The sequence below is a fragment of the Palaemon carinicauda genome, chromosome 37, assembly GCF_036898095.1.
Source record: "Palaemon carinicauda isolate YSFRI2023 chromosome 37, ASM3689809v2, whole genome shotgun sequence".
Classification (NCBI taxonomy): domain Eukaryota; kingdom Metazoa; phylum Arthropoda; class Malacostraca; order Decapoda; family Palaemonidae; genus Palaemon; species Palaemon carinicauda.
Window position 1 is genome coordinate 56,405,166 of NC_090761.1, and position 13,520 is coordinate 56,418,685.

Genomic DNA, 13,520 nt, shown 5'->3' on the forward strand with positions numbered 1-13,520 from the left:
CAGGCATACCCAGGAATACATTCCTTAAATCCACTTTCATGGTCAACAAATAAATATACCAAGATATTGACGGAGCCCAGACTCGTATACATAGCCACACCGTGGGTCAAACTCTTAAGACGATTTTTTGAATTCTGCTAAGATTATTTCACTTTAATTCTTTTGATTTTCTAGAATTTTAAAATAATCATTATAACGCTTACTAGAAATAAAATCTCGAGTTGATATCTTTGTATATCAATAAAAAGGCTTTAGGAATTATATTAATCCCCCCCCAATACAGTAGGTCCAACTCTTTTGACAATTAGTTTGAATTTTGCTAAGATTATTTTAATTCAATTCTTTTGATAAGTTTGAATTTTTCAATAATTATCACAAAACTTACTAGAAATCGAATCTCTAGTTGATATCTTATTTATTTCTATAAAAAGGTTTTAGGAATTATATAAATTCCTCCCCAATGAAGCAGAGATAATAAAATCTAATTGATTGATTGAACAAAAAAAAAAAAAAATATGTGGAAGAATACACTCAATTCGGCCCACATTTTCCAAGATGCTTTCAACGGGAAGTCATCAGTTCCAGCAGAAGTGACAGACGAAAGAGATCTTCTTCTTCTTCTTCTTCTTCTTCTTCTTCTTCTTCTTCTTCTTCTTCTTCTTCTTCTTCTTCTTCTTCTTCTTCTTCTTCTTCAGAAAATCAGAGCAGGTTAAAAATGATAATGCTCTTCTTGTGTATTCATAACAGCGGTGGTGTGCGCTATGTTTGAATGTGTGTGTATGTACAAAGACTGGTATGCATTTATTTATATATATCTTAATTATTCTGCTACACACATGTATATATGTATATATATATATATATATATATATATATATAGGTAAATACTCCTTTCTACAAAAGTATCCTGCACTTTCAAAGTTTGTTCTGGTGCCTATACTAATACACAAAACATATATCCCTTTAGCTTGTAGTTGTTGATTTTCTTGCAAAGGCTATAAGATTTTTTCTAGTCTTACAATGATCTCAGTAGTAGTAGCATCGAGCTAGGCCTACAGCTGACTAGACCTATCATTTGATTACTGAACGATAAAGTAAATCAGTTTTCTAATTTCTCGTTGATTATCGTAGGTCGATAAAATGTACATCATATCATGATGAAAATTAATAAGTCAAGCCTCGACGAGGTGATCTTCAGACATTCTCTCTCAACTTACCAGCTAACGCCTGGTTTTGATCAAAATTTGTCCAATCAATGGATTATTGCCCGGATCAAAATAATGAGTTAAGGATCAAATTGATTAGCTAACTGGGATGATTTTCATAGCTCCAACTGTAGGATTCTGGCTGGGGTTAGAGAGATTAGGACAAGACTGAGTTTCATCACCAGCCAAAGGGGAGGGGGGGGGGGGGGAATGAAACCTGCTGATTTCAAAGACAAGTGTGTCTTTCAGTAAATGTAGCGTAAATACGAGTTACGTTACTTAGAAATAATTCCGCTTATATGTATATATGTATATATATATATATATATATATATATATATATAATGCTCACTTTTAGCTTGAAGTGGAAGCGAGGCAGTGGCCAACACCTCTCCTCTCTCAATAAACTCTTTTCTAAACATTATTTAATGATTTAATACAGTGTAAAATATACTAAAAAAGAGTAGTGAAATGAAGACAATATGGAAAAATGCTATCTTATGCATTTTTAGATATACAGTATCAAGCAAAACAAATGAAAGACGAGCGAAGATAATCCTTCCGAGAGAGAGAGAGAGAGAGAGAGAGAGAGAGAGAGAGAGAGAGAGAGAGAGAAACTTTATCTTTATAATGACCAAAAAATCTACGTGATAAATGTTTTCCGCTTCTCTCTTTCTGTCTCTGACGTGCGAAGATGTCATTTCTGGAAACCTGGAGATCTGCCTAGTTTTCTCCATCCAGATGACGCGCTTTTGAGAGTAATTCTCTTTGCGGGAAACTTTCCCTCTGACCACAATCCATTGCGGGAAACATCTCGAGCAAAGTGGGTTTCCTATATACTGGAGAAAGCAGGGTGGTGAAAAAAAAATATAAAATAAGAAAGCAGTTTAAAAATGGAGCTGAGATTTACCTTGATGAGATTATTATGTTTGAAGTCTCCTGGAAAACATCAGTATGATGAACTTAGAGGTTTTTGAAAGAAGGTAAATAAAATATTAAGCCCCTTGCTCCTCCCCCTCTGTCATCCACTTCGTCCTCCCTAGACATCCTTCTCAAAGGAAAAAAAAAATAGAAAACAAGAAAGCAGTTTAAAAATGGAGCTGAGTTTACCTTGATGAGATTATTATGTTTGAAGTCTCCTGGAAAATATTAGTCTAATGAACTTGGAGGCTTCTGAAAGAAGGAAAATAAGTTATTAAGCCCCAACCCCTCCCCCTCTGTCATCCATCTCGTCTTCCCTCAACATCCTTCTCAAAGGAAAATTTTCCCACAGTGTCTCCTGAAGGAGGTGATTGTCTCGGTGATGGTATATATAAACTACCATCTTGTACAGACTATCAGTCTTACTGGAAGCGTCACTTGTGTCACTTGTGCTAGCCGTGTTTGTGCTCTCTGTCAAATTGGGCTGGACCAAATAATTGTTGGTGCTTGTGCTAGTGTTTGTTTTTGGGATGAAAAGTCAACTTGTATTGATTTTTTTTTTTTTTTTGAAATTTATAAACAACAGTTCATAAGCAAATACTTAGAATTTTTTTTATTAGTTTTTAACAAGGATGTTCAATGGAGCCCATAAATTTATCTTATCTTTCTTTCCAGTATTACTTTCTTCATAGTTTAGATCATTATAGCAGATGTCATTCAAATTAAACTTAGAAATTTGAGGTGATATTTACAATAGATATAAAAAAGAAAATCTTCTTCTTCTTCTTCTTCTTCTTCTTCTTCTTCTTCTTCTTCTTCTTCTTCTTCTTCTTCTTCTTCTTCTTCTTCTTCTTCTTCTTACTGTTGTTGTTGCTTTCTTATAACATTTGACTTTCAAATAATAAATTATCGTCAGTGATAAGTCATGATTTTCATGACACTAATTGTAGTGATAAACTTTAATATTCCTTTAGATAATAACTCTGCACATGGTTTTTGTCACAGCTCTATGAAATAATATATTGTTGAATTTATACTTTCATCTATCTGAAACTACATTGTATATGAAATACATCTTCTTTTCTAATTTCGTGGATGTGAAATGCAAATGACATCTTGAAACTTTATGAATGCGAAAGATACTTCTTAATTTTGAGGCTTTTGGAAGTGTGTTAAACTTGTTTTTTCTTTAGATAATCTTAAATACATGTGGTTTCTTTATTTAAGCTTTGTGAAATGAACTTGTCTTCTTTTTTCCTTGAATTTTGCGATGTATATACAGATTTTATTCAATATTTTGTCTTTATTTAAGGCTGTATTGAACACTGAGCATACAATTAACCCGCTCTCTCTATCTTTACCAGATGATGTACAAACTGCTCTTCGTGGCCTTCGTCGGCGTTGCTTGCGCGACCCCGGTCGACAAGCGGGAAGGCGCTGTAGCTGAAGCCCGTGACACCTCCTCCTCCTACGCCGCTCCAGCTGCGCCAGCAGCCCAATCCTATGATACAGGATCCCAAGGAAACCTCTACTACTACTACTACCCCGTTGAGGAGTACGGAAACACAGATACCGCCGAAGCTCCCTTCGACATCTTCACTGCCATCATCCTGCCTCTGCTGATCCTCGGAGGTCTCCTCCTAGGCTTGTCCTCCCTCACCTTCACCCTCACCGGAAACGGCAGGAGCCTCGATGAGGAACCCGACCTCGTGGATCAACTCCACACCGAGATCGAGAGGGTCTTCTACATCTACCTCAACGCCTTCGAGAGCGAGCAGTGCCTCCAGAGGACCATCTGCGAAATGGGGGCTTACTCCAAGGGCTTCAAGGGCAAGGACTTCGTTCTCAGGTAAGATGATGATGATGATGATAACCTTTGATTTGGACCTTTTTTCTTTTGTAGAGAGAATTGGATTTTCTAATGATCTCGATAATGCTTATGGTTCTGAATTACGTTTTATGGCAAATCGACTCTTATTTTTTTTTTTTTTTTAGATCTTTGGTCAATAAAGAACCATTTAGCTAAAACAGTTAAGTTACAAGCACATACTTAAGTAATATAATATTCTTAATGGATTTGCAATGGCATAACGAGTGGCGTTATACGACTAAAAACTAAAAACAAGGAATAAAGAATGTGTCTAGTCACTACAGAACTATTTAACTCAAACAGATAAGTTTCAAGCACATTCTTAAGTAACATAATATTTTTAGTAGATTTCCATTGGCATAACGAGTAGCGTCATACGATTGAAGCCAAGAAAAGGGAATAAAAAACGAGTCTAGTTACTACAAAACTGGTAAGCTCAAACAGATCATTCATGCTACAAGCATATTCTTAAGCAATACTAATCTTTTTAAAATATTTGTATTGACATAAAAGTAGCGTTATACGATTAAAAGCTAAGAACAAGGTATAAAAAATGCGTATAGTCACTGCAGAACTATTAAGCTCAAACAGATAATTCTTGTTGTAAGCACATTCTTAAGTAATATGATCTTTTTAAAGGGTTTAAATTGGAGTTAAAAGTAGCGTTATACGAATAAAAGCTAAGAAATAGAAATAAAAAAGTTTCTACAGAATGAACACTATGCAAGAGTTACGCAACTAAATATGAAAGTTATTATGGTGCCGCATAGCTATTTGATATAATTCCATAGCCTATAAAAGACTAATATGAAAATGGAATAAATCCAGTTTTCGATATAAAAAGTGACAATGATCTAAATCATTTCAGAAATAGTAAAACACAATGAATTAACACAAGACCACAATTTGAAATCTACCAAGCTGAGCAACACCTATCAATCAAGTCAGGTGAAAATTTAGGTTAGATATAAACCATACTACTAAAGATGCAGTTTTTTTTTTTTTTTTTTTTTTTTTTTATGAAAGCTCCGTACGTGTACATAAAATACCTGGAATCTCTAAAATCATAGTTTCACCAACTCATGGAGATCCATCTCCCCTTTGTCAATTAGCCGTGACAGATACGCACAGGTGAGTCGGGATTTCGAACTCACAGAAAATAGTTGTGGTTTTTTACTTTTCTTCTTGTATATATCGATTTCATCGTTCATGCATACTTACATGTGTACACAGGTGTTCATTCATAAATTTCCACAAATACAATTACACACACACACTAGAAATATAGATATACAGTATGTATAGATACAGTGCACACTAACAAACACACGTATATATGTATTTATTATTTTGTATATATAAATATATACAGATACATATATACACATGCATATATATGTATATATATGTATATGAATATATGCATATATATATATATATATATGTACAAAACGCTATCTGTATAATACAGTATATATTCACAATAACATCACCATGGTTTAAAATCAAAATCAATAAACCAAACCAAGACGGATTTCGAGTTCGACCCTGAATGGTTAAATATCTTCGCCATTTAACCAGAGTTCAAAAACTTATAAAAAGAAAGCAACCTATCCAGACATCCATGAATCAGTAACGCATGCGCACACGCGGTCAGATAACTCCAACTTTTACCTCCTGATCCTAGTGACAAATTCGCACGTGGCATTGATATGGAATCTGTCACATTCAGTGATGCAGCAATTTCTTTCACTCGTAATTCTATGGTCCATAAACCTCTCTCTCTCTCTCTCTCTCTCTCTCTCTCTCTCTCTCTCTCTCTCTCTCTCTCTCGTACACAACTTAGTACTGAATCTTTTTGGCAAGTTTAAAAGAAATTGCAATGAAGTTTGGGTTTCTAAGAACTATGTTAATGAGCTAATATGCAGAATGGAACACATAATTGCTTATATATATATATATATATATATATATATATATGTTTGTGTGTGTGTTTGGATATATATGGAAATACTTTTAACGTAGTGAAAGGGTTTGAGTATTGCTATGATCAGTAAAGCTATACTAGTCAGGGACACCCATACTAGATTGGTTTACTATGAGTGATCAGACAAAAGTTTCCAATCACCACTAATCCGCACTGGCTTAACTGACCTCACTTAAGAGATCACATCTCACTCATGAGTTTCTGACTCGTGCAAAGATTTAGGAAATCATAATTCATAAATCATAACGCAGAAACAGATCACGTTTAGCTTTCCTTATGAAAGGGAGGAGTCAGAGGGAAAGTTTCTTTTCATATCCATATCGTCAACACCCTTGTAATACCTACCTATTTTTCCCTATTGCGTGTTGCAATTACCCATTTTTTCTCTATCTAAGTATTTATATCCTTTCCTTTTTTTTGCGCTTTCCGCTTTCATTGTCATTCTTTAAATTGTCAGCTTTCTATATTTTTCTTCTTTTGCATGTGTAAAATGATACCTCGTACATCTCTGCGGAACTTTCTTTGGCCCATTTTCCGTATTCGTGCGTAATTACTGCCGCGTTAAAGTGTGACATTGTGTGATATCTTTGTTATAGATACACATAATGCGTAGGTTGGACGAGATGACAGCCAGGCGAGTATGTACATGAAAAGCGTATTTGCCATAGTTTTGAGTGTTTTTAAAGTCAAGTTTTACATTTTAGTAATACAGTCTTAACATGGGATTGCATTGATCAGACCTTTAGTGCACCGCGAAAAAACATAAATATAGCTTTAAAGTTAATTGTATATTTCAGTAATACAATATTATTATTATCATTATTATTGTTACTACCTAAGCTACAAGCCTAGTTGGAAAAGCATGATGCTATAAGCCCAAGGGCTCCAACATGGAAAAATAGCCCAGTGAGGAAAGGAAACAAGGAACTAAATAAACTGTAAGAGAAGTAATAATAATCATAATAAAATATTTTAAGATAATTAACAATATTAAATTAGATCTATCATATATAAACTATAAAAAAACCATAAAAACAAGAGGAAGAGAGTTTTAGTGCACCGAGGAGTAACAAAAAAAAATCTTCGACCTAGAAAGTTTTTTTTTTTCTTTTTCTGCCTCTGACGAAAAAAATAAATAATTTTCCCGCTTCTGACGTTCGTGGTCTAATACCGGTAAGCGTACGAAAGCGACCACACTCCGTTATTTCACAATGACAGACGGACTCGGCAACGGTATATATATAAAAAGAGCAGCGGGTTTACGACCATAGCTGCTTCTTGATTCTTCCAGTTGACCTTGCCAGAATCTATTCAAAGCGTTACACTCGTGTTCATTAGCGGCGCTGGTTAGGTTGTTTACAGTTTCGTAGACGGTAATTAGGCCTGTTATAATTTTAGGAAGGTGGATGATAACTGTATTAGTCTGGTTGTGAATATTATTTAACTAGATGAAAAACTTTATTGATTTGAAGTTTTCTGGCATACTGAAGGAAAACGTTTTTTTGTTGGTCAAAACATTATTCATATTCAAAATTAAAGAAATTTTGTTTGTTTTTGCTATAGTAAGCAGCACCAACACATCCATCGAAGGCTGATTATCCGATATTCTTTTACGACAGGTGACTTCAATGCGACGTGCAGTAATGATCTATATTCAAAACATTTGTTTGATTATGTACAACAAAGAATTCAGGATATTTACCTAGAGAGTTTTGACCTTGAAATTTCAAACATGCTATTCGTCTTTAGATAACACGGTTGAGGTCCTGCTTCTTTCCATCTACTACATGCTATGGAATTCCTGGCATGTTTCGGGTTTACCAGTCTCCGCTAATCCACCTTCAACTCCTAACTATAGCTTCCCTATAAAAATTCCCAATGGATATTTGCTCTGCACCTTAGCCATTGATGAGTGTATAGTATTTCTTCTGTCCTTTGATACTTGAAAGTAGCAGACAATTAAAAGGAAAATATGAGTTATTCATATCTTAGTTCAAATTATCCCTGAGATAAAGTGTGTCAGAAAAATAAATGTAGCAACTGTTAGTTTAGGATAAAATTTTCAACTTCCTAGTCAACTTAAGCAATAAGTTATTGAATAATCATGAATAATTATTGATTCTTAAGTTATTCATGCTTTTGAGTACGATATTACCCAAATTATTCTGCAAATGGAAAATGGATTGGATTCACATACTCTCCTATAAATACTCCTCTAATTCTTGTTCTTCCAATGTATAGTCTTCCATTCACATTGATTCCCATCCACAATTCTCCAATTCATATTCTTCCCATCCCTAATCTTACTTCCTGTGACCTCTAAGACTCAGCAGAACAATTCATTCATCCATTCACCTTGCAAATATTCCTCTTTCACAGCAAATGTAAACAAATTCATCGACTTCTCAACTTCCTTGAAAGGATCATGACCCCTGTTGTACTAAATCCAGGTCATTGGTTCGTGACATTTAGCCCTCTTTGAGCGGGACCCAAATTTACATCCTAATTGTTCTTCTTCTAAGACTGAGGAACGAAGCGAGTGTTCTCTTTTATTGCTTGGTCGTCGTCAGCTGTTGTTTGAGACGTAACGGTGGTGTCTTGGTAACTACCCGTTATTTACTTTGCTGCTAATGTTTGCTATATATCAAGCTCTTTGGTGTCACTGGGTATGTGTGTGAGTGAATGTGAGTGTGTGTGTGCATGTGTCCTTTTTGAGGTCTCAATTTAGTTGCAAAGGGTTGAAAGTTATGTCTTTTGTCATGTCTGTTTTTCTCTACTTGAAACTGGCACTAAATATCCCACATGTTGCTCAAGTAACTTACGCAGCCTAGCGATTTCTCTTACTTTTTTTACCCTTATCCATTCTTTCCCCCTTTCTTTCCGGGAGGAAAGTTGCAAGAATGTTCCCGAACGTCTTCCATCCTTTCATCACCTTTGAACCCTTGGGGTTAGGAAGAGGTTTTCTAAGGTTCAACCGAGGTTCACGGTCGTCACACGGTGTCACTATTCCGCGGTTCTAAGCGTCTGGCTCTTCTGTTTCTCGGTGAATGTCAGTGTGCCGTAAAGAGATATTTCAATGCGTGGTTGATCTTGTGCATAAATACAGGCACAATACATTACTGTCTGTTTTCTAGACGGTTCAATGTACGGACAGTCAGATAGAAGGCAGATATGACTTTAAAGCTGACCTTCGCTCATGCTGGTATTCTACAGAAACGCTGACATATTAATTTAATATCTATTTGACTTTTTTAATTTCTTGGTTATAAAAGTATTATAGCTTTGTGATCCATTTCCAATAAACGATAATCTTCAAGATATACTAGTTTACTGAGATTTCAATTACAAGTAATGGCGGTACTTACAAAAATTAAATATTCATTAAAATCCCATTAGTGCATTAGTCTTTTTGTGTTCACACGGGTCATTTACCATCTCTTCATAATCACTGTTATTCTCAGTAATGATAACACTTGATGGATTTTTCGCATGCAAATTTTGATATATTTTCAAATATACATGAACTTTTAAAATATACTTGGTATATAGAGTTTGATTCTACCACTTACTGTTTTCCTGTCCATCTTATATTCCACTTAATTTTTCACATCTATTATCAATTGCCTTATTTCTTTCAATCTGTTAATATCTTGATATGGCCTCGATATTCTTCTAAATTTCTTATATTTTCTATTATCTATCAAGTTATCGCTTTCCATCTGTTAATATATCAACATATCCTTGATATTCCCCTTAATTTTTCATATCTCCTATTATCAACCGATCTGTTTCTTTCATTCCGTTAATATCTCTCTCTCTCTCTCTCTCTCTCTCTCTCTCTCTCTCTCTCTCATCTATTCCTACCTTGAATTACACAAAAAAAAAAGACATTGATTACATTATCTATAGAGAAAATCTAAATCAGTAAGCAAATGTTCCTTGTAATTTCCTATTATCTCCTCCTAACTTAATATTTTTTCTTCCTAATTTCCTATTTTCTCCTCCCAATTTAATATTTTCTCCTAATTTCCTATTATCTCTTCCCAATTTCTCATTTTCTCCTCCTAATTTCCTATTTCCCCTCCTAATTTACTATTAACTCCTTATAAAATCCTATTTACTCTTCATAATTTACTATTTATTCCTCCTAATATCCGATTTTCTCCTCCTAAAATCTCACTTTTCTCCCCCTATTTTACCATTTTCTCCTAGTTTACTATTTTCTCCTCCTCATTTCCCATTTTCTCGCATTTTCCACTCCCCACTTCATAAACCCAAAGACCCAGACGCCATCTGCTCAACAGAATCTCTCAGGAAACAGTTAAATAACGAACAGCCTGTTTTAAGATCACCTCTCATCGTACTAGAGTGCCACTAGGGGCTGCATTATTATCCTACGGTCTCTCTCTTGTGGACTCACATACACATAGTTCCATATCATTAATGGATGAAGGAGCAGCATATGGTTTTCATCGCCATATTGGTCAAATGGGGACCAGTCTGTGGCCAATGATTCTTGGAATTGCAGTAATTTCAGCGAGTATGAAGCATATGTGTTTGCATGTAAGGTTTAAGCACAGTCATACTCGTAGAGAGAGAGAGAGAGAGAGAGGAGAGAGAGAGAGAGAGAGAGAGAGAGAGAGTATAAAAATGTAAAACAATACCAATTTATAAGTTAAAAACTATTGCTCAAATATTGGGTCAGTCAGTAATTAATGAGAGAGAGAGAGAGAGAGAGAGAGAGAGAGAGAGAGAGAGAGAGAGAGAGGTGGCTATCATCGTTCGAAGCTCTTTTCCCAAAGGCTTTCATAATAATAACTGTTGCTAATATGTTGGGCTTCCCTGGTTCGTATATGATTGCTTCTCCGGGCCCACTATTCTATCTTATATCTCCTCCTCTTTTGTTAAAGTTTATTTAGGAAATATTTACTTTAATGTTGTTACTGTTCTTAAAATAATTTACTTTTCCTTGTTTCCTTTCCTCACTAGGATATTTTCCCTGCTGGAGCCCCTTCGCTTATAGCATCTTGCTTTTCCATCTACGGTTGTAGCTTAGCAAGTAATAATGATAATAATAATAATAATAACAATAATAATAATAATAATAATAATAATAATAAAACCTCAAATGCAAAATCCTTGACACCAAGAGTCGTAGAATCCTTTGTCCTATTCTTAATATGAATGTTCACAGGATGCTGGTAACCCTTTGAATGCACAGTAGAAGATTTCAGAACTATTCTAAAGACATAGACGTCCTTTTAACTTTCCAACTTACATGAACGTTTTTATTTAAAAACAGTGTCTTATAGTCGGTTAATGCTCTCCTGACGTCATAGATCTTTGAACAAAAACTAGATTCTGCTGTGACTCAACCTCCACAGTATATACAAGCCCGGTGAAATTTACATTGTCATGCTTCTGTAACACCATATGTTGGTACTCGTTTTCTTTGATTTTTTCAACCCTCTCTCTCTCTCTCTCTCTCTCTCTCTCTCTCTCTCTCTCTGATTAATTGTTGACTGACTCAATATATGAGCAATGGTTTTTAACTTATTTATAAATTGCAATTGTTTGGCATTTTTATCTTCTCTCTCTCTCTCTCTCTCTCTCTCTCTCTCTCTCTCTCTCTCTCTCTCTCTCTTTCTATCAAATATAGGTCAATTACTACCAACAATTTTTCCTCTTTGTCAGCAACTATACTTTTAAAAATTAATGCTAAATTTTATGGTTACTCAACCTCAAAACGGTTCATGATTTTGATCTATCAACTAATACAGAAACATTCAAAAACAAAATTAAACCGTGACATAAGAATTATACCCGTTCAGGCAGCCTCGTGTTTTCTTCTTTTGTTTATGTAAAGAACTGGATGTAATTAGCCAGTTCAGTGAACCTTCACTGACGGGAACAAACACAGGTCTCAGTTTAGCAAACGAAAACTTATGCCAACATCAATAGTTCGGGTGAGGGGTACTAAGAAAGCTAATACAATTGCACTCCTTCCCATTACTCCATGAGAGAGAGAGAGAGAGAGAGAGAGAGAGAGAGAGAGAGAGAGAGAGAGATTATGAAAAGTGGTTTCCAAAACTTAAGTGGTGAATACTTAATAAGAATGAAAAGTCAATACAATTGCACTCATTTCCATGAGAGAGAGAGAGAGAGAGAGAGAGAGAGAGAGAGAGAGAGAGAGAGAGAGATTATGAAAAATTGTTTCCAAAACGTAAGTGGTAAATACTCAATAAGCATGAAATGCCAATACAATTGTCCTCCTTTCCATGAGAGAGAGAGAGAGAGAGAGAGAGAGAGAGAGAGAGAGAGAGATTGTTTTCAAAATGTAAGTCATGAATAGTGAACCAGAACACAATGCTATCAAAGACCGTAAATACTCAATGAAATAAGTACTAATGTCATTAATAATAAATTGATGATATTGATGATGAACATTGATAACATTACGATGCCAAACATCCATAGTGATTCATGAGGAATATATTTCTTTAACCCAAAATAAAAGAGTAGAACATTGCCATCATGCAGACAGACAGCTGGAGTAATCAGTGCGACAAATGTATTATTTACATTAACAAAAGGCATAGAACTTCTCCGTCCATAAACTCCTATAACTGACGGTAAATTACCCGAGCAATTTCATTAATGCTTACAGTTATCCACTTTTCTGCTGAATAGTATGATTACGATCTAACTGGGATCTCTCTCAATGGAAGTAGGGTAATGGCACCATCTATTGGATCTGTGAGTAATCAAGTACGTTTGCATAGAAGTTTGTGCTTACGATATTTGGATTTGCATACGAATACAAAATGCATAAATAGCAATCATTTCTGGGCACCATTTTCTTGTTTGCATCTTGATAGTACGATTAATATATAAACAGGATCTCTCTCAATGAAAGTAGGGTAATAATGCCATCTATTGGATCTCTAAGCAATCAAGTACGTTGCATTCAAGTATTGATGCTTACGATGTTTATATTTGCATACGGATGCAGAAATGCACCCCCCACAAAAAAAAAAAAATCCTATCAGGCTAGCATCATCTCTTTACGAGTTTTTCTGATGTAGGTAACTGTAAGTATAGATGTATATCTCTGTGTATATAAATTGTAGGTTTGCTTGCTCACGCGTACGAACTGGACAACCCCTACCTAACCATTACCTCAGTGCAATCATCTCTTTCTCTCCCAGAGTTTCATGCCACGCTCCAGTAAAGAAAAATCATCACGAAACACGAGATAGATAATGGATGACAGACGAACCATTACGTTTCCTATCTTATCGAGGCTATCCGCACACCTACACACCTACACACACACACACACACACACACACACACACACACACACGTAATAAGTAAACACATTCACATATCACACCCGAGCTATGAATCTCTCCGCTTTCTCGGACGTAAGTGGCCCGCTTTCCTGGTCGCCACCGACGAAGGAAATTATTTTTTCATTTTTTTTTTTACTTTCCCCCTCTGGTTCTGTCACGGTGCTGATAGGTAATGGGTCCAT

General features: G+C 35.3%; 1 protein-coding gene across 1 annotated transcript in view; it reads left to right on the plus strand.

The window, feature by feature from the left end:
* Positions 1 to 2,509: 2,509 nt before the first annotated feature.
* Positions 2,510 to 13,520, plus strand: part of LOC137629112 (uncharacterized) — an 18,096-nt gene continuing 7,085 nt past the window's right edge. The window contains exons 1-2 of the mRNA XM_068360381.1: positions 2,510 to 2,625; positions 3,491 to 3,975. Coding sequence (XP_068216482.1) covers positions 3,491 to 3,975 — 485 coding nt within the window. The 5' untranslated portion in view covers positions 2,510 to 2,625. The remainder of the gene's footprint in view (positions 2,626 to 3,490; positions 3,976 to 13,520) is intronic.